At 44.1% G+C, this 21,620-nt stretch overlaps 2 protein-coding genes and 1 long non-coding RNA gene across 4 annotated transcripts in view; 1 reads left to right on the top strand and 2 right to left on the bottom strand.

Moving 5' to 3' along the window:
- Positions 1-3,105, bottom strand: part of LOC146760636 (uncharacterized) — an 11,048-nt gene extending 7,943 nt beyond the window's left edge. The window contains exon 1 of the long non-coding RNA XR_014946324.1: positions 2,969-3,105. This is a non-coding gene — a long non-coding RNA (uncharacterized LOC146760636). The remainder of the gene's footprint in view (positions 1-2,968) is intronic.
- Positions 1,438-20,961, top strand: LOC146760635 (uncharacterized). The gene is made up of 5 exons (XM_085548191.1): positions 1,438-2,448; positions 2,963-3,139; positions 3,864-3,983; positions 17,513-17,703; positions 18,039-20,961. Exons 1-4 carry the CDS (start codon positions 2,440-2,442, stop codon positions 17,585-17,587), a joined length of 381 nt encoding a protein of 126 aa, XP_085404317.1. The 5' UTR covers positions 1,438-2,439; the 3' UTR covers positions 17,588-17,703; positions 18,039-20,961.
- COMMD9 (COMM domain containing 9) lies at positions 15,678-21,613 on the bottom strand. 2 transcript variants are annotated; one of them, XR_014946311.1, is made up of 6 exons: positions 21,551-21,613; positions 21,336-21,461; positions 21,049-21,235; positions 20,886-20,920; positions 17,758-17,861; positions 15,678-16,629 (listed from the first exon to the last, which is right to left on the bottom strand). XR_014946311.1 is itself a non-coding variant. In XM_015863528.2 (6 exons), exons 1-6 carry the CDS (start codon positions 21,602-21,604, stop codon positions 16,489-16,491), a joined length of 600 nt encoding a protein of 199 aa, XP_015719014.2. In that variant the 5' UTR covers positions 21,605-21,613; the 3' UTR covers positions 15,678-16,488. The 2 variants fall into 2 exon arrangements, 1 of the variants encoding a protein (XP_015719014.2); XM_015863528.2 differs by having other exon boundaries at positions 21,096-21,235.
- Positions 21,614-21,620: the final 7 nt, after the last annotated feature.

The raw sequence follows: 21,620 nt of genomic DNA, 5'->3' as shown, positions 1-21,620 counted from the left end.
TAGGATGTAACCCCTGAGGGTTAACCCGTGAAGGGACACTGTTACCGAGCCTTCGGTGATCCACACAAGCTCTGAGAAAGTCTGTTGCTCGTGAGCACCTCCAATCAATCTGCTTCATTAGGCAGCAAGCGGTTTGATGCAAAAAGGAGTTAGACACAACTGCCATCTGAAATCATGTGGTCGTTACATTAAAACTGTAGTTTGATGCTAATCTATCAGCAGCCTCATCTCCTTCTGTTATGGTTCCTGGGAGGACAAAATGTGATCGCACATGCATAATAAATACATTTGACGTCCTACTCTGTGGATTGGCCCTTATGAAAAGCAACACGTTTAGTGAAGTTTTATCATCAGTTTTGATAGATACATTTTCTGTGCACATTACAATTCCGACTGCATATTGTGAGTCCGATACTATGTTCAAATCCCTTTCTGGAAATGCCTGTAGAGCCATGTGAATAGCTTCCAGTTTAGCCTTGTGAGTCCATGCATATCCTGATCTTCTAATATATTTCTAGATGTCTCCTTCCCTCCACTAGACCACTCCCTGTCCTGTTTTTTGATGAACTGTCAACAAAGACTGTTAGTGCATCTTTGATGGGCATCTCTAAAACTGTACGTTAGAGGTGGGTCCTCACTGGAGTGTAACAGCTTATGAGTGTAGACTCAATTTCTCCTAAAAAAAATTGGCCACTGAACATTGAGTGGATCTACTGTTATTATGCAGTTGATCCCATTGCTCCCTATTAAGAGACATGTGAATGATATCAGGATCAGTCTTTGTCTTTCAGATCCTTCTGCGTTTAACAGTGCCTGACTATTGGGGAGCTACCAAACCCCTACTCCAGATACTAAAGCTGCAACTGGGGCCAAAGGTCACTGTAAGAGCCATTAGTTTTTATTTATAATCTTAATGTTGGCTCCTGTATCTATTAGGTCTGTCATGTGCTTATCATTCACTGTTACCAATAATGTGGGTCGATTCTGTGATAGTGTCATTGTCCAGTGTACTGTATTGTCTGAAATGCTTCCAGATGCACCTGTTTCTCAGGGCCAGTTAATGACTTTGGATACTCAGTAAGGAAGCAGTTGAGCAATACACGAGCCCTTGGATAAGTGGTAGAAACCTTGTGGTCAAGTCACTATGACCATTACCGTCCCAGTAGAGTCCAAATCAGTCACTTCCAGGAGTAAAAACAAACCTGCTGTAGTTGTACTGGATCTTCCCAGGATCAATCCCATTGTTCCATTAGGGAGGAGACCAAATACCACAGTGTCAAGTGTGTAGACCTTCCCTAATTCCTGTAAATTTACTTGTGAGGTAATTGTAAGGTTGACTCCTGTGCTCCCTGCTGTGGCTGCTGCTAAGTCCACGATGGTACCTTTCCCTTGGGGTTCATCAGATAAGCAGGTTTGCACTCTGTCTCTGGTGGATTTTTTGGGGTGTAGGACCTCCTGCCTGTCTGATTTCCTGAAAGAGGTCTGCCACTCTTTTCATATTTAGATTTACACTGATTAGCCCAGTGATATCCTTTCTCACAGGTTGGATCAATTTCCAGATATCTTTTTTGGGCAGTTTTTTTTTATAATATCCATAATCTCTGAAGTTAAAACATACTTTATTTTTGACACATGGTTGTTGCTGCTGTATTGCAGCAGCCAACACAGTTGTCTTATTAGGTTCTGTACCAATATTCTGGCATGCTTTAACATATTTACCTACTGCTGTGACTTTTACTCAGAAGAATGAGAACTGCCTGGCAATCTGAATTGGCATTTTCACATGCCAGTTGTAAAAGAAATATTCCTGCAGCCTCTGGGTTATCACTTTACCTAGAAATGGGAGCTTGAAATCTGTGAACCAGTGACATGAAGTGTCTTGTATTTTTGCAAAAGGTTCCCACCAGGCTTCTGAGTCAGGGACCCCTTTCCATGCCTTTAAAGCTAGATCTGTAGCTTGAGAGAATAACCTCTGCTCCTGCCTAGCCTGCTGTCAAGTGTTGTGTGAGTGTTGTTGCCTGTTCATTAGAGAAATTCCAAGTCATATATATGCCTTAATAGGGTCTCGATCATTCAAATTTTGTACAGCTTCTGTATCACTTAGTCAGAATGTTCTATTTGCCTAACAGCATATTGTGCTGACATCAGGGCTGTTTTTATCAACAGTTTCTAATTCCAGGGAGTCATGAGATATCCATTCCCCACTGATTCTAATATCCCTAATGCGAAGTGCTTCTTAAGCCTGTTTTCCTTTATATAGTTTTCTATCTCTTTAAGTATAATGATATTCTTCGTGCTGTGGAGGTTGCCATTCTCTGTATATTGCAGGAGAAGCACTAAAATCTCCTACTGCAATAGACTCCTGTGTGCGTTTCTGAATTGTGGAGGAAAAGGCCTGTGTTCCCCCAGGATCTCTGTCTGGGGGTGGTATTGGGAGCCATGTTGGAGGTAACGTTTCTATCCTAAGCCTTGATTATGATGGTAGCAGAGGGGCTAGAGGAAGACTGTAAGGTTTTAATTTTTCTGATACTTTATTGGGTGGTATTTCTGTCTACATCTTGATTTCCTTCTGTTCAGATTCACACTCTTTTTCTTGCATGGTAGGTTTTTTTTTGCAAAGGCTTAAGAGCAATGTATAGTATATTCCATGTTAGCAAATCCTTCTCGGGTATGGAGAACCCTAACTCCCTTCTGGTAGTAAAATGTTCTCCTACCCTTTTCCATATATCAATACATGTTCCTTCTAATGGAAACAAATTACAATGATCTTTTTCCATTACCAGCGGTTGCTGAAATAGTCCTTCCCATAGCTTAAAATTGGCAGCTTGTGAGATCGGCTTCAAAATTTGTACATATAAGTGCTATTGTTTAGTCATAGCCTGACTCATAGTAGACTGCTCTGGGAATTTTCCTGCTGAGATACTGGAAGTCCCCTGATTCACTCCTTATTTTATAAGTCCAGACTTACCCTCCGTCGAGCTGTCTGTCATCTGTCACCCCGAGGTCGAAGACTGAGCTCCTCGTACAGGGCACCAATTGCCTTATCCAGTGCAGGAAGGATGATACGATGCGAGAGTTCTTTGATGCTTCTACCGCTCCATTATTACAGTGTCCATGTATATACCATATGTACAATCAGGTAAGGAATACAGTCATCAAGCAGCCTGTTTTCTGCTAGTCTAGAAGGCTGTTCTTATATTAGACCTTGGGACAGGTCAGCACACACTCCTGTTCTTACGTGCTCCTTGCACGCAGTGTGACGGCTTTCAGTCCTGTCTCTTCTGGCGTTTGCCCAAGGTGGTGTTCCACCCACTCTTCCACAACCAAACCCCAGGTGCTGACCTGACCCTTGTTGTGCTTTGATCCTTAAGATTAATATCATGCATTGTTTTTCTTTTATGTTAGTTTGTTTTGCTTAACTATTTTAATTAAGAAACCAGCTGTCTCTCAGCGCTACTACAAACCGAGGCAATAACAGCCATCAGTAAGGCTCTGCGTTACTAGAGGGTATGTAAAAGCTTATACTGTATGCCATGATCTTGAGGACAAAAGGTGGGTTGTCAAGCACTGGGCATATTTAAATGTCTAGTAGCCATCAACTAGTTTTACTAATGAGTGTTGCTACCTTTTGGGAAACGGTAGGTTATAATCACAATATTGGATAAATATGAATTTTGCCTTTAAAATTCTTCTGGTTCGCCACCTCTGAGAGTTGTGAAACCTCCAGGTAATGTGATGTGAGGCTTTATTTGGTTTTATTGTCTGCGCTTTCCTAGAGGTTTGTATGTGGTGCATTGGCTTTTGACCTCTTTAACCTCACTTAAACTAGCCTTGCGTAGACTAACTTTTTTGTGGCTTTCTAGGGCCTTTGCAAAGGGATGGGGCCAGCCAGAAGGACTCCAGCACAGCTAGGAGCTATCCTCCTTTCCAGAGGTGTTCTGCATTGCTGCCTGAGGACGTGTAGCAACTCTCCAGGACATCAGGTGAGAAGGAGCCTCTGCAATGCAGAGAAGAGTGCATCTAACTGAGGTAAAAGGTTGGAGGGTTACTACACACATGGCTGAGGCAAGCAGAGTAAATCACTCAGTTTCTGCGCATTCTTGGTCCTTCTCCATGAAACTGTCTAATATCTCCACCTTTGACAAGAGTTGTTTGTTGGCAGTTATATGAAACTAGGGTTAAACATGATAGTTCCGATTTGTAAACCCTGTTGTGTTTTTGGAAAGTTTGGAAAAGAAACAGTTCGGGTTGCATCCCAGTGCTAACTTGTGGGATGCTGCAGTGAGTTTAGTGTCAAAGTAGAGAGAGCGTTGTTAATCGGGTGGGTATGACTAGTGGTATTTCACAGGGCCTTTTAAGCAGCCTCGGGTGCTGCAAGAGGAGACATGAGAGAGAACTTCAAACATGTAAATGGCTGCTGAAAAAGAGGGAGAGGATCATTTGTTCTTGCACCATGTGGATGGGTTGAGTAGTAGTTGGCTAAGAATTCAGATCTAGGCTGGACTGTAGGAAACGTGCCTTTGTAAAGAAGAAAAACCATTTAAAAAAAAAAATAAAAATAGAAGGGCACAGGCGTGGGAAATGTTTAGTTCCAGCTCAGAGCTGTCAGAAGTGATGTATCGGCCTCCTACTGCAATGGGGCTATGGTGGCCATCCCCACAGCTTTCTGCAAGTTGTGATATGGAGAGATCACGCTCATTCATTGACCCTGTCCTTGTGGTTCATTTGCTGTGGAGTCGTACGTGGAGCAACTTTTGTGCTTTTTTGCTGTTGTCTCTGAACTTTGCTTTACTTCGTGCCTTTTGGCTTATGGTGTGGAAAAATGAGAACTCTCTAAGCAAACTCACAGTAACTCTGAGCAGTTTCTAGGCTGTGACGTGCAGGCAGCTGTTTATTTATAAGGGAAGTTATGCAGACATGGTAAGGAGTTGGCCGTTGACCCTCACATAGTGTTGTAATAAACGGCGATGGAGGAAGGATAGGAAAAAAATCAAAGCGTCTTTACTTCAAAGGCAGAGAGAGAAGCTGCAATTAACATGGTCAGATGTGGGAAATTCAGCAGGGGAGATCCAGTACCAGAGTTTGCACTGATGTCCCCCCATCCAGACCCTATCAATCTTACTAGGGAATTTGACAGATGAGGAAAGTCAAAGAGCAGCCGAGGGATTCTGAAATCAAAGGACTTTGAAAGCTGGATCAGAGAATGGAGCTCTATTTTCCCATCTGCTTTGAATTTATTGTTGCTAATGAGGAAGCAGCCTCTGGTCTGAGTGAACATGTTGGACCAGGGGGGTCATTTGACGTTTCCATCACATTCAAAAGTGGTATCAAGGGACTTCTTCTCCAAGTTAACCTTTTCACTACCAAGCCCACACAAATGAGCAGTTCAGAGACAGTGAAAGGGGAAAACATGTTGACTTCTTTCAAGTTGGCCAAAGATGCTGTTCGGATTCCCAAACCATAGGGTTCTGCTTGGCTGTGTATCTGTTTCTTCTGCTTTGTTGATGGTGTTCGCCACAGTTGGTCTTTTTCCTGTGGTGCCAGAGCAGCTGTGAAACTAAGACCTGCAGGTACTTTTGCTCTGTAATATGCTGTTAATGTATAAAGCTGGAACTGGTTCAGGCAGCCATGCACGTTCACGTGCGTCCCCTTCAGTTGGATGCTGTCCCTATAAGCAGAGGGTATGTGTCAAGGGCAGACCTCTCTCCGCTGGCCTCCTTGCTGTGTTTTCTAAGCAGCAGAGATTGCACAGCATTTGAGCATAGAAGCAATTGAGAAAGTAGGCTGATGTGAGGCTAGGCTTGGAGCTCTTACAGGAGGCCATTTGCAACCCATCAGAGTTGATCTTGAAATCAATTGTTTTGCATACCACACACTGACCTACCTCCCTATCTCATATTCCCTAAAACTTTTATGTGTTTCCTGACCTTTGCTGTCCACTCATGTTGGTGCCATCATGTTTGGTCTTCTCTGGTTTGTTCTGATAAAGATGAACATAACATCCAGAGCCTAGAGCTGCATGGAAGTGCTTTTGAAGGCTGTGATCCTGCCTAGGTCTGAGCCAGTTGTTGCTCCAGGCCACAACTCACCTGCAGGGCAGGATCACTCGTGGATGTTCAGAGTCAGACTGAGGGTGCAAGGCAAAGTGTTGGTGAGAGCTGAGTCTCTGACTCAGATATGAGGAGCTTGTCTGTGCAGGCCAAGAAGCTTCTGTTGCAGCAGGAGCTCAGTGGCTCGCACTGCAAACTCCATCTCTTCTTTCGAGTACTGCAGAGCGCTGACCTTGATAAAATGTTAAAATAGATGATGGTTGCAAAAATTAGTTCAGGGCTTGAGTTTGGAAACTCATGTGAATCCTTTTCTAGCAGAACATTTTAAGATAGCATGCAATGATACAGATCAGCCCCAGCAATTCAGAAGGGGACATGTTATGGTCTTACCTCTGCATTTCCAGCTGGACAGGTCCTGTCTGAATGAGGTGTGTCAGAGTCAGGCTCTTGCCTTGAATTTTGAGACAAAAGAGGCTTCCCAGGTTTTTTGATTCTCTCTGGCTCCCTCTTCTGAAAACACTGTGGAATAATTTTTATGACAATTAAATTTAGTTTTCTTTATCTTAGAAAAGGAATCTTTGGGTACTGCTGCTTCTGCTTCAGTTGTTTTCCTTACAATGCACTGCTGCAGTGATGTGCTTATCAAGCATACAAATAGAGGCCCTTAGCTGCTCTCTGCAGCAATTGCCGAGGGAAGTGGGTGGTGGTGGAGGGTAGCTGAGACTTCCGCTTCTGACAGCACACAGGTGGATGTGTGTGAGCTTACAAAGCTGAACAAGTAGGGCTGAGTAGCTTCTGCTGGTCAGCAGTGCCACAGTAGTGTCTGTGCAAGTGCTCTTGGCATGGTGCAAGTGTAGAGTGAGACAAGATAAACTTTCTGTTGCTGCTTTTTTAGTGCATGTGAGCAGGCTGGAAGCACAAGGCAAGGAGGAGTTGCCAGGTATGCAGTAGCTTGCTGAACTGTCGTGGGCCAACTGTGGCTGAGCCCAGAGGTTTTAATGAGTTTGAAACCATAGAATATAAGCACTCTTTAAGGATCCATTCACAACCGGTCTCAGTTTGCAGACAAACTAAGGCACATGACAGTGTGTCTGCTGTGCCTTTTCCTTCTTACTGTTCCTTTGAACAGACTTTGCTGTTCCTGAGCTGTTTCATTTCCGATTGTCTCCATTGTTGTTAAGCTGTGTTGTTTTAGGAAGATCCAAGTTAAGTGGTGCCACGCTGGTTCCCTTACCTGCACTGCTGAGGCTAGTTCAGTGAGTTGTGATCATGTGGGAGTCAGCAAACAGAATGGGGTCCCAGAGTGGATGCGGCACCGTGGTCATTAGTTACTGTGATATTTCAGATGTTTTCAAGTGAAGTGTAGGAAATTAAAGAGACAATGAGTTTTCAAGGACATTTTCTTTATTAGGAATGTTTAAACTCAGAAACATACAATGTCGATAACATAACAGGATTAAAGCTTGTTGCATCAGAATCAGCACAATTTTGTTGCCTACCAGCAGCAGGAGCACAAAAGCCCTTATGCAGCAGTTAATGCTCTTAGGAGGAGGCCCTCCTGCTTACTGCCCATGAATTGCAAATACTGACCCACAGTTTGAGGCACTGTCTGTCCTCCGATACTGCTCTGACTGCTGCTGTGCCCAGCTCGCTGCAGGCTGGCTGCCCATGGGATCAGATGTGTGTTCTGTGTGGCATTATAGGCCTCTTACCTCTGGTGAGATGGGCCAGGCTAGAATTAAAGTGGTTTTTTTTATGTGTTTGCTTATTTGTTTGGGTTTTGTTTGGGTGTGTGTGTGTTGATTTATAGGTATCAGTCCTCCAAGGCAAGGTTTTGCTAGGCCTAATTTTGTTCATGTTAGTTAGCAGCACACTGCTGAGTATTGCAACAGCAGTGTGGCACATGCAGATCTCCCCCAGCCACTCTTCCTATAGCTGGGCTGGCTGCTAATGTCTTCAGTTGCATTGCTCACAAAGAGTGTAGCAAAACTGATCCTTCCCCTCCCTCCTTAGCTTTTTCCTTTACTGCTACTAGTGCCAAATTAAAGGAAAGCTGTAGTAATCAGAGCAGCATTGGTGCTTTCATTCCCTTCCTGCTGAGAGCCCCGTGCTGTCTGCAGTAATGTCACAGACGTGCAAAGCTGGGATTAACATCAAAGGATCCCTGGCCCATGTACCAGCAGCAGGACTGCCCTCAGAGCTTGCTCTGGTGCCGCAGTGTACTAGTGAGGCACGTGGGAAGCTGTGGAGGTGGCTTGTGTTTGCTTCTATTTCATTTTCAGAAGAGTGCAGTAGGTCCGCGTGCTAATGCAATAGCTGCATGCAATGGTGGGCTACAGGAGGAAAGGATCTGTGCTGCAGTGCACTCAGGGGCTCCTGGTGGAGCACTTGAGAGAGGAGGAAGAGAGGCAGAAGTAATGCGAGTGGCTGCTTTAGGGTTTTAAAAGAGCTTGTGACGTTTCCTGCCCAAGTTGATGCACAGTAGATCTCAAGGGGAGGTGATGGACCTGTAAACCTCTCTGTGGGCCAGCCATAATAAAGGACATCTGAACGTAACTGGTTAATTGCTGGCATTTCTCTGTCGAGTCTGAGAATTCCAAACATCATAAATGCAGTAATAAAAGTGGGTTAATAAGGCAATAAATGGCAATCACACAGTCCCTGGTTAACTTCATCTAAAAAAGAATGTGTCCTTTTACTTCACCTAGGATGGCTGAAGCCTTATTTCGTCCCTTCCTTGCCGCTTGCAATTGCTTCACCTCAGGTTTATATGAGCAATACATCACTTGGTCACTGAGACTCTGCTGGCACCTGCAGGCTCCGCAGACCCTTCCCAAGGGCCTGCCAATGCTCTGCTGCCCTCCAGGACATGGTTGTCCTGCAGCAAATCCCACAGTAGATGACTGTAAACTGGGCAGCAGAGACCCAGTTGTGCAGATAAAGCTGGTGTCTGGGAGCTCTTCTGGATCACCCGGACTCAGTGCACACAGAGGCACCAGAGCCCTTCCATCATTCTGCAGCCTGCACACATGGCAGGCACTAGTAATGGGGGAATTCAAATACATGTCACTTCTTTCCTGTACCCAGCAAATTCATTTCCCCAGTCACAGAGAAGCAAGGATAATGATCAGATGCTGCTGCAGGAGGGTAGAAGTGCAGAACGGCATTCAGAGGTATCATCTTGATGTTGCTTCTTACTGAAAGCAGGTGCCAGCTTACCTGGAAGAAAAATAAGGGCTCTTCGGAAACAAATGAACCAGTGCACTTTCACTGTGGTCTCCATTCACAGCTTCCTTCTGAAGCCTTTCATATGAATGAAGGGGAAGGATGAACTTTTAAAGTGGGTCAGGGAGAGGTGAAGACTTTCTCTCAGCTATAAGCCCCAGCAGGACATGGCTCCTCGGAAGAGCGTTGTAATAACGATTTAGGTTTAAGTTCAGGAGCTAAAGCCGGTTGTATTTTAAAAGCTGTGTGGTGCTGTGCTTGTAAGGAACTGGAGAGAGTGATAAATTTTGCAAAACACTCTTTGCTTTGTAGGCAGCAGAAAATAAGTTCTGTTTTAGAGAGCACAGTACTCTGGCACTGACATCTTTTTTCTTGTCACTATTCTCAACAGACTTGTACGGCCCATACAATTCAAGAGACTTAATACCAAGCAGATTGATTAATTATCCCATCTCCCTTAACAATAGGTGTAACTGCTTTCTACCTGCTAGGCAGAAGACACAGAGGTGAAGGGAGATGCCCAAGAGTCACGGCAGAGATGAACCCACAGCTGAGTCTGCATTTCCAGATCTTTCACTGCCACCAAGGCTACTTGCAGTTGCCCTGGGGTCCCATCACAGCCCCTAGCACTGTATGAAGGCCAGGCCCAGCACTGCACAGGGCTGATGTGGCGGGGGCACTGCCACTGCCTCACTAGGCCCCTGTTTCTGCCCCCAGAGGGCTGTGGAAGGTGTTCAGGTCTCTAGATAGAACCAGGCTGAGCTGCAGAGCTGCACCTGCCATCTGGACAGCCCTGTGCCAAGTGATGCTCCCCCAAACCCTGCTAATGAGAAGAGCTGCTTGTGCTTAGCAATAAATATCATTAGTAACCAGGATATTTATTTTGTATGCAGTGATCATCCCCAGAGCTTTTTCGCTCTCTCTAGAGGATTACCAATAAATTGAATTCTTCACCTGCAAGTCGAGATCATTTTCAGTCACTAGCAGACTTCATTGCTCTTTACATTGCTTCAACGGGGGCATTAAGAGTGTCTGTATTTTTTATTTTTATTTTTTTTTTGAATGTTGGTACTTTCCATTTATTATTATTGAATTCTTGAAATAGGATGATGTCTTTCCACTGCCAGAGTGCAGTCTGCTCTGGAGTGGAGGATGACAGCGCAGTATGATACAGAATGATTTAGGAAAAGGAAATGCAGAGGAAGAAAATTTATCCAGAAGTGTCACTGAAGATACTTATCTAGTGGGAAATTGTCCTGGGATCCCCTCAGATCCTACAGACAGGAGGAGCTCTGAAGACAGGGTTAGCATGCGTGTGTCAGAAGTACCTGGAATTCCACACAATGTACTCCCTGCTGTTACCGTAAAGCCATCAGTAGGAAACTGTAAGACTCAAGTCAGTGTTAGAAAGCAGGCTCTCATTAATATCAGCGCTGGATGTGTGGGGATACTCTTATCATGTGTGTCTTCCATGGTAAGGTCTTCAGTTTATATTCATTCAGGGGCCTTCCCAGGGGTACGAACGTTCCACACAAGGACTGGTCAAGCCTTCCTTATCTATTCAGTTCAATACAAAGGCTTGTGGAACCTCCCTTACCTGTTAATACAAAGACACAGACCCTCCCCGTTATCTAAACAAACTACAAGGTTATCCGTTAGGGGACTTAGCAAGCTGCAACTTGTATCATTACCTCTGAACCACCTCTCTCTGAGCTGTCTCTGAGTATGGTCTGGCCATTACCCTGCATAGATCTGTCACGCTTATCTAGCAAAAGATAAAAGACCACTGTCAAGCAACTAGAAAGCCTGAAATCTGATCCCAGAATAATGAAACTATCTTGTTGGTGCATTACAGACAACAGAGGGGATTGTTCTTGTTGTAGATCAGAGAAGCAGCATCCTGTTTGTGGCTCCAAGGACAAGGTCTCTGCCTCTGGGAACCAGCAGCTCAAACTGGGTGCAAGCTGAGACAGCAGGGAGAATTACAGGTGTATCTTGGTTTACATTTATTGCTTAGGTTTTCTTTCTTTCTTTTGTCTTTTTCCCCCATTGGAAGCGTGAGGAGAGCTTTTAATTTCCTTGCCTGAGGACAAGGCAGAGCTGTGCATGACTTTCATTTCATTTTGAGGGTCTCTTCTTCTCTGGAAGCTGTGTTACCACGCCCACAAGGGCAGCTTTGAACGTGTCTATTTTAGTGCCTTTCATACCGGCTAAGAACTTCTGAGTTGGCACCAAAGGGAGAAATTGGGTCACTGGAAAGCAATGTGTGGATATTGTAAATAAGATTGCTTACAGGGCTGATGTTGTAGATGAGAGTGATAGCGATGTTTGAAGTTACCATCTGTGCGGAGGCAGAGGAAAGCATCCTGAGAGACAGATGGTCAAGTACACTGTCATGCTGTCCTTTTCAGAGAAGGGAAAAAAATGAAAGTTGAACTGGCTTGAAATGCACTTTTCAACTTTGTGTTACGCAGAGTGCTCTGTCACGGCTTTGTGTTTCGTTTCGGTCTGATCTGCTGATGATTTATTTGTCAGCAGACACAACTTTACAAAAGAGGATCAGCTGCGTGTTGACATCCGAGTCAAATGGTCCATGACTTTCTGCCGTTCTGGCGTAGCTTAGCACGAGCCAATACTGACTGTTGTTTGGGGATCTTCCCCCAACCCCCAAGTAATCAAAAGTAAGGTCATGTCTCTTTATAGGCAGATAAATGAGGTAAGTGTAGAAACAGGCTTGGGATTGAGGCTCTGAAGCCTAAATCTCTCAGAGCGCTCAGCAACCAGAGGACTTCTGAGCGCGTACTGTAAATCTGCAGTGAACTTTTTATCCAGGCTGAGCGCTGCTGCTACGCAGAGGGCAGCCTTGCTGCTTGGCGAGCCTTGCTGACTTATGTAGTGCTTTGTTTGCAAGCAACAATGGAATTTGCCTTAAGACTTAAGTGTACAGAGTGGGGGTTTAGGCACTTCTGGAGCTACAGGCATTGATGCAGTTGTAAAGATGTCAGCATTTCCAATTAGCCCGGTTCCCTTTCTGTGCTAAGGCCGGGCTCTGGTATATTTCAGCCTTCTGATTTAGGTTTCTTATCTCATTCTTACAGCATAGTCTGGAGTGTCAAAGCAAATTTGATGTTTATTTCTTTGTAGGGAACTAGAAAACCCATTGCAAGGTCCAGATTTTCAGTGTAAAGTTTCTCTCCCGCATTTTATTTGCATGGCTGAGTTGTAACCCTCTAAATTATAAACAGAAGCACTGGCAGACTCTAGCTAACAGCTCTAATGGATGCTATTATATTTCTGCTGCTAGCTGGCACTGAAGCTTCACTATCTCATCAGCATAAAGGGATGCTGTCAACTTGAAAAATCGTGTCTTCCTTGGAGGGGGAAAAAAGCTATACCTACTATTGTTCCAAGCCTTTACGGCAGCAGTACATACACGAGAATAAGGAGGGGAATGAGATTCTAGTTAGCTGTCTCTGTTTAGTTGGTTTGCTTTGTGTATTTGACAGCGCTTTGTGGTGAGTCTGTGGCGCTGGTGTGCTTTAGCACCTCCCCTCCAAGCAGGAGATGGCTCTGCTGGGTGTGTGCAGGAAGAAAGCTTACTTTTGTCCCCGGCCTCGTGTTAACGACAGCAGCAAAAGTGATGTGAAAAAGGAACAGGAAAACGTGCATACGTACAGAGAACAGACTGCAGCTATACAGGATGCCATTGTGCTTTGTGCTGTTTAAAACTGGTTTGCCACGTGCTTGGGAAGGAAGGAGCTTTTCCCCACAGCTCCTCATCTTGCTTCCTTCTCCAGGCTTGATTTTTACAGCACTCAGTTCGCTGCCATTTAACAACAGAAAGGCCGGTTTTGAAACGGTCCAGGTTGCCAGCGTCCTTTCAATACAGCACCGACCCCCGCTTTGCTGCGCGGTTAAATGGCTGTCGGGGCTGCTGCAGGTTCCCAGTTCCAAGTGCTTTGCCTGCGGGACCGGAGATGGGAGAGCAAGAGGAGACCAAGCTCGCCATCTCGTGGGGAAGAGTGGGAATACATGCGGCTGGGAAAGTTTTGTTTCACTCCTTCCTTTCGTTCCCTCTTCTTTGTGAAATTCTGAGACTGTAGGAGAATCAGCTTCTTAAATATTTAAAATGGCAAGCTCGGGTTCGGCGACTGCCAACCCTGTGCATATCTATATATTTTTGAGTGTAACTCAAGAAGCTGATGGAACAAATTGTGTATAGTATATACACAATATAGATACAATATAGATTTCTCAGTAAAAGACATTTGCTTAGAGATAACTTGGTTCCACGTTGCTTGATGTGAGTTGTCACTCCACAACCAGGGTTGTGCGTAGGAGGTGTTTTTAGCCCCACTTCATAGTGAGGGCTCGGGTTTTTCAGGAAGGAGCAGTTGAGATGATTCACATAGTGTGACAGCTCTGTTCTTCAGTAATGCCCCCAACTAGACTTCTCCAGAGGGAACAACTGTGCTGACTCCCATTCAAGGGAAATGCAAACAGTATGTGAAGAATGGCCACTACAGCGGTGAAACAAAATAGAGCTTACTCTGCTTAACTGTTGTTAAGTGGAGGGCAATTTCACTGCTGCTTGTAAATGAGAGGGGAGAGAAAGGGTAAGATGGGAGAAAACTAAGCTAAAGAGGAAAGAGTCGGCACAGGAGCAATCTGGTAATAAAGTTATGCTGAATACATTTCGGCTTATCTGCCAAATAGCAGCAGTGTGTGGAGGAAGGATAAAAATCTGGTGTTAAGAGAGCAATCTCATTGTACAAAAGATCACGATTGTCTGCAAAAACAGCCATACTGTTCTGTGTTGCAGTCTCTGTAAGCAAGACACTAAGTACGATTAATGAAGTACTCTCCCTGGTTGGGTAATGATAGTTCTACTCAGCTTCTCTTGTTTTATATGTCTTTTTCTGAGTGTTAAGTCTCAGCTCTAGTGGCATAGGTGATAAGAGCCAATAGGAAAACGAATGACACTTCAGGCAAAGATTTGAAGGCGATCTCTCTTATAGCCTCCTAGCTCTTCAGCTGGAGTACCAAGGAACTTGAGATGTACCACTTGAAATCATCAGATGTTTGCCACGCTTATGATGCAGTGGGCAGCCTCCTTTATTAAATCTCCACGAGTACTGTCTGCAGATAGGGCATCTCTGACACTGGGGCAATCTCTTCTGAGACTCTTCTGCACAACAACTGTGTAGTTGCTTAATGGTTTTGTATTGAGAGCTCTTTGTGCCTATCAGTTCTTTACATTAGGCCTTACAACACTTTGACTTTAACATTAAGATTTTCCTCAGCACTGCTATAAATGCTTCATCTCAATATTCATCTTTGCATTGGTTCTTACATTCTAAAATAAACCATATGATGTAGTTGAGATTTTTAAGGCTAGGCTGTTGTAGTGGTAATGCTAAGTCAGGACCTGAAGCAATGATTGAGCACCTGGTGGGAAGGCAGGGCCAACCCAGGGAAGCTCAGGTGCATGAAATGCAATATACCTGAGTGTCTGGAAGGCGTGGAGCCAGGATCCATCTCTTGCAGGAGCTCCCTGCTTTCCTGAGGCCTTTCCAAGGTAAGCAGCTCTTTTCCTTCATTTCTCTATCTGTGGCTGCTGTATTTGGGCTCTTTCTCATTTTCTGTAGCCAAAGACTTTGCCACCCTGCTGTTACCATCCCTTTATAGCATTATAGCTGTAAAGGCAGCAAAGCTTCCTCAAACTGGAGAAGTTGCCTTAGCTTGAACCTTGTCAATCAGATTTTTGAATCTTCTCCCTTCTATTTAAGTATAAAATTTGCCAGCTTATTACAATAACGCAAGTGTTACAATCTTCAGTCTAAGGGAACTTTAGCAAATGACAGGTCATACGTCTCAGCTTGCTGCACAAGCTGTGTTACCACAGTATCTTTTAAAAGCACAGGCTTTCTCTCCATCTAAATTCCAGGCTGCATAGAGATGGCTAAAACTAATTAACAAACCCAAGTGATTTTACATTTGCAAAAACAAGAGACAGTATTTTCCGTTCTATGAAAGTTTGGATTATGCTGTAAGGAATATTTCTATTTTAGCGCTTTATGCAAACTCAGAGATACAAGTCTGAATGTTCTTTATTTCCTGCACTTCCACATATTCAGTGCATGTGTATCTGAAGTTTTAGGTCAGAGTCCTCCAGTGTAATATTGCACAGAGCTGGTACCTGTGAAATAGGTGCCCTGAATTGTTACTAAGATGGAAAGAGGATGGTTTAAAAGCTGAATCCATTTGAAAAAGAAATGAAGGGTTGCTTTTCAGCAGCAGAAGTGAACATTCATTATACCAAGCTAGAAACTATGCACCATCACAAAGAGGCTGAGGTAACCCAGGACAACATCTTTTATTCAGAAAAAAGGACTCACAAAATTAATTAGCAGTTCGTTTTTTAATTAGATAAAGATTTATACAAACATCAGAACACCTTGGGGAAGCATAGGCACCAATCACTGTAGAAAGGCAGCACAAAGACCATCAGATCTTAACTTTCCTAGTCTGCATTTTCTGCGAAGCCTGAAGTCTAATAAACACGAACATTAATTATATGAACTCCTTTTTTCTTTTCAAACAGAAGGAGGAAATTGTTTGCCGCTAAAGATGTTCAGACTAGTCATTTTGTAAATGGTGCTGTGAAGCTGAGATCAGAAGGGAATGTGTTGTAGCATAATCGCCCCATTTCAAAGCATTATCCTGTAATAACAATCTGCAGCATGGCTGTGCTTCATTGAGAAGGAGAGAGCGCTACATCTAGCATGCACCTCAGTACACACACATTATAGGGAGAAGTACCCTCCTTGTCTGTTAATGCTGGAAGGCAGCCCATTAACCAGCTTGAGCCTTTTAGATCCAATTTCTGGGCAGGGAGATAGCTGCAGCCAACGACATGAGTGCTATTTGCCATTTCCAATTACAACCCTTGTGATTAAACCAAGCTCTGAGCTCTTTAACCCTTTTCTGAAATAGAGACCTGTTTTTTTCCAACAACATTATGAAAACATTTTCTGGGACCAGGCCAAAGGAATGTTTACATGTTAGCATTTGAAAAGCTATTTTATTAACTCAAAAAACAAATTTTTTTTGTTTAGTTAATGCATAAAACATATGATAGTAAGTTGCAACTTAGATCTGTGGGCGCAGAATACCTGCCTTCCTGGCTGCTGGAATTCACATTGCTGGGTATTCATTTGTTTGCAACAGCAGAAAGTTGGTCCCGGATTCTTCCTAGACCTTCTAACATGGTGTCCAGGGTTTCTTTACTCAGTTCCACAGTCATTGCAGAAATAACAGGACTATTTCTACATAAGGCAGCATCTTCCTGAATCTGGAAACAGAAATGCAGCCGTTAGGCGTTTGAAAAACCCTTTCACAGGTTTTTCTACTACCACTAGGAAAGCTGGTGCTTGATGGAGAGATAAAGAAAAATATTTTAAATTTGGCATCCAGTTTCAAACTGAAGGCCCAAAACACGTTTCCTCGATGCATGCCTGACCAGCAAAGTACACGTCCATTGACAGAGTGCAATTAATCACAGACAGCCACAAGGGGAAATTCAGAAGAGACTAATTGCAGGAAGCTGCATTCGTATCAGAAGCATCTTAGCAGGTAGCCAGCACGATACTTAATCTCATCCCAAATGCAACCTAATGCAGGCATTAGGTTTTTCTCTTCTAAAACCCACCTACGCTGTTCTTAGTGATTCTGGGAATGGTGAATTCCATTGAATTGCAGCAGAATTGCCAGGTCACAGCCTGAACCAATGGTTGAGCGCCAGGTGAGAAGATGTGGCTAAGTCAGGGAGCTGAGGTGCAAGCAATGCACGCAAGTGACTAGAAGGGGTAGACTCTGGATCTGCCACTCCTCGCCCTTATCTAAGTATTAGCAGCTGAAGGAGCAGGATCTCTCTGGACAGAGATCTTGGGCTGTCACTGGTCATCAAAAGGGGTGAGCAATTCTTCTTTGTCATATTCTATTGCTCAATAGCACTTGTATACCAGTAGAGGGCACTGTCATTGCCTTCTTTTACTGCACAAGAATATAAGCATTAAGTTTGGTTGTACTCCCCAGATGATAGATGTGGACAGTGAAGGAAGTTATTAATCAGAAGTTATCTTCCCAACTAATACAGTCATTTAGTCATTACTGAGTTACTTTCAACTAAAACCCAGTGGCTTCTCTGTAATGATTTTCTTTCTTTCTTTCTACAGAGAATGATGGTGAACAGGGTCAAATATGCTGCCTTGTCTTATCCTCATGTAAAGAAATCTCTCCTTCACAACTAAGAGAGACAGCTTTCATCAGAGGCATTGTTCCCATGCTCCGTGGTTTCAAAGATCATCTCTGAGAAAGCCTGTTACTAGCACCAAACTCTTGTCTAAACCATTTTGTGCTGCCACTGGTAAGTCAGGTGTTGGAGCTGGTCATTTTGATCCTGTTCAGGTACTGACGTTACCTTTAACTGTAGCAGGCAAGTAGGAACTGCCATTCTGTTGATGGTGTCTGAAGATGTCTTGATGTCTACCCTCCAGTCCATGTCAACCAGCCGAGGCAGGGAGACTGGGGGATCAAAAGACAGGAATCAATTAGACCTGATAGCATATGATGATGACACCAGACCAAGAACCTGTGACTGCATACATGCTTTCCATAGATAGAATCCTGCTGGCCCTGTGAAAATGTACAACCTTAGTTCTACTAACTGGCTTCATATCATTTTTATTTATGTATTACCAGTCAATGGAAGCCTTTGCATGATGCTGGAAGAACAAACAGGATTCTCCATCTTCACAAGCAAGGATGGTAGCAAGACAAGCGTAGCTAAATTCATGAAGCAGGTGAGTGAAAGGGAGCAGTAAGGTATTTTCACCTCTTTCTATCTACTCTGTTGCATGCAAAACTCAGCCATTTTGGCATGAGTTACTATGGGACCTACTATGCTTATCACTCTGTTCTGTAACTCACAAGAAAGCACTTTGGAATCTTCTTATAATCACACAGTATGAAATGTTACTTCAAGCACCTCAGCCTGTGAACCAAAACAGGTTGAGGTTCTCCCATCAAATCCCTGTCACCAACAAGCTGTCTGCAAATGATCTTTGAAACCCCCCCCCAAGCACTGTGTTTTTTAACAGTGCCTCCAAGAGATACTACAATGAGCATCTGAAGAACAGTCAAGTAAAACTGACAGGTATTCATGTGGGCAGCATGCAGACAGCTATCCTCCCCTTGTCCAAACAAAAGCTTTCCTACTTTCATAAAGAAAATTTACTTTTAATTCAGAAAAGGAATCTGCTGATTTTCCAATCAGATTTGCAGGTGTTGCCTCACAAACTACAAACCAGAGGAAAGCCTAATTACTTACTTAACTAACTAATTTACAACAGCTGATCTAAGGGTAGGAATTGAGCACCCTCTGCTGCTCAGAGATAAGGCCTGATTTACCACCAAAATTCAGGAATTTGGAAAATGAGTGTAAGGTAAATGTCTTGTTTAAAATATATATTAAGGAAGCAAGTTGTAAAGTGCAGTTCAACAGAGCATGCTTATCGTACCCACTTGGAACTGCTTTGTTTAGAGATACAGAACACCTGTTGTATCTTATTCAACTCAATTGTATGGAAAAAGCTGAGCTATGCTTCCTATGTTCAAAAGTGCAGTGCCCTATTTCCTAAGAAAGGCAGTAAATTCTCACTAAGAGAAAATCTACACTGAGGACATGGAAACACTGATAAACTCTTCCAGTTTGAAACAGGCTTTGCTGCGAACAGATGCTACTTTTGTCAGAACTGTATGAGAACAAACAGTTTCCAGAGGCATAAGGAAACATTGTTCCAATGTATGTCAGCTCAGGCTTTTGGGAAGAGTCTGAAGGAAATACAAGACCGACTCCACAAAACATTTGTTGAGAGGCAACAGCTTATTCTCCAACCTAATTTAAAATCTCAGCTGTAGCATTCAATAGGCTTGAAGGTCTGTGCAAAGCCTTAGCAAATAACTGCTGATAACCATATTTGATATCTATTTAAGAGTGCCAGAAGTGGATGAAAAAGTGAAGATAACTACTACAGAGTGCTATGGAAAGAGCTGTCCCAACAGGTAACTGCAACCTGTCTGGATCCTGCCTATCTTAAGGTGCCTAGCCTTCTCCCCAAGCATTTATCCAGTCTGACTGCTAATCTTAATTCTGATTCCTGGCACTTGGAGATATTTCTCTGTGTGGGGAATGGCTCTTCCTCCTCCTGTCAGCAAGACTGTGGGGGATAGTGCAAAATTGGCTGTCTTGCCTTTTGCATTTGGAACAAATTTCAGTTTATGGTCCATCAGGGCAAGCATTTGGCAACATTCACAACAACCTAAAATGCATCTGGTTAGTGTTGTTTGTTAACTGCAAAGATTGATTGCTGGTGGCTTAGGAAAGATAGAAAAGCATCCGCATTTTCATATTATCATAGAACAATCAGTTGGAATGTTGTCTTTAAATCACTGCTTTGGCTCCTACGTAACATACGTTGGATATTTCATGAATGTAACACTAAAAGAACCCCTAATATCTTAGAAAGCAGTCTCGTGCCAAAGGAACTAGAACAGTATAAAAACAAGCAACTCAGAGCAAAACTCCTCAGTGGCTCCAAGAGCCACACACAGCCTTGCTTCTGGGTTTTGAAGATCTATTGATTACAGCACATTGGCATGTCACACTTGTGCTTATTTCCTCTAATGTGTGATGGTGTTAAGGGTACAGGAAAAAACTAGCAATGCTGCAACAGTGTTTAGCTTAAGCATGGCTGTTCTTACTGTTATTAGCATTTTGCAGTAGTTTCTTCCACTTCCCTATTTTTCTGCCCTTTATGTAGTCCATTAAGATTTTTGAGGGACAGCTGTTTGCCAAGTCCTTGTCATACTGTTGGCCTCTTGGGTATTACCTTCACTGCAAGCTAAGAGAATGGCCAAGAAAATCTGTGCAAGCATTCATGCATCAGCTCTCATTTGCAAGGCCCTAATGTCCTACAGCTGTCAATATAAAAACCCATACAACAAAAGCAACTCATAGGGAAAAAACAAAATGCTATAGCGGTGTGGAACACTTCACTGGAATGTAACTCTTTGTCTGCTGCTGTTATCAGAAACTTCACTGCTAAATTACATCACGCTTTGAAAAAGTGAGGAAAAAGCGAAGCCGAATATGTGCTGTGTGCTTTTTGGAGCATGGAAGAGTTAGATGTATGCGGGTATTCCTCAGTACTACACACTGCACAGTTGTTGAACATGGTCATCACTTAGAGGCTTGAATGGGGGAGTCAGAGTGCTTCAAGTCCAGAAGTCTGACACTGCAATGTAGCAACAGACTGAGCATGAAATGAAGTTGTTCAATGACTGGAAAGGATTTAGCACAGTAGCATGAATATGATTGAAAGCTAGTTGGCCTTTGCTAAGCTGTAGGATGCTGCTATCGTACAGCTTCTTCTAAGGCAAACAGAGGTTTGTCTGTGCTACACTGTCACAAGACAGGCTGTAAGGTACTGCTCTAACCTTCAAGCGCTATCAGATGGTCTGAGGAACATTATGTAATTACACACTTACTCTGACTTGCTTGTGCCTCGTTTCTCCAAGCAGCGCTGTGAAAAGGGAAACAAACAGAATCAGCAACACTTGAAAAGGGAAGGAAGAAAAATAAAACAGGAAAGTGCTCAGGGTGACTTATCCCAGCCTGTGAGCTGACACCCATACCAAAACATACACCCACACTTTACATTTCCCACCGAAAGCGAACAGCAGGGGCCGAGCACTCACACATTCTCCAATATTATCTTAGTTAAAAGGTTCTTCAGGTTTTGGTGGAAGTTCTCCGGAAACAGAGCGAGGATGTCCTCGGCCGCCGTCAAGCCGCGGAACACGACGTGCCGGGTGAGACCGTGCAGGGCGGACACCAGCTGTGGGATAGAAGAGGGGAAAGGGCTCCGCAGGGCTCGGCAGCATCACGGCGGGGCTCTCCCAGCAGCACAGCCCAGCAGCCCCGGGGACAGGTCGTACCTGCACGGCTTCCTCGGGGCTGGAGGCGACGGCGGGGCAGGCGCGTTGAGCCAGCGGGTTGAGACGGCCGGGCGGGCAGGAGAAGCACTCCTGGCACAGCTGCCGCACTGCGTCCTTCGAAGGTGCCTGTCGGCGAGCAAAGCGGGAGGTGCTGAGCCCGGCAGGAGGCACAGCCCCGCTGAACCGAGCACCTCGTTCCTCCGGCGGCCTCTCACCTTCAGCAGGCTCTGCAGGGCGACAAAATCCTCCGCCCGCATCCCCACCGCCATATTTGTGCCGACAGCT

Source organism: Coturnix japonica, chromosome 5 (assembly GCF_054131305.1).
Source record: "Coturnix japonica strain WE chromosome 5, WE-NBRP24, whole genome shotgun sequence".
In the NCBI taxonomy this organism is placed as follows: Eukaryota; Metazoa; Chordata; class Aves; order Galliformes; family Phasianidae; genus Coturnix; species Coturnix japonica.
This window is presented reverse-complemented; position numbering and strand designations above follow the sequence as displayed.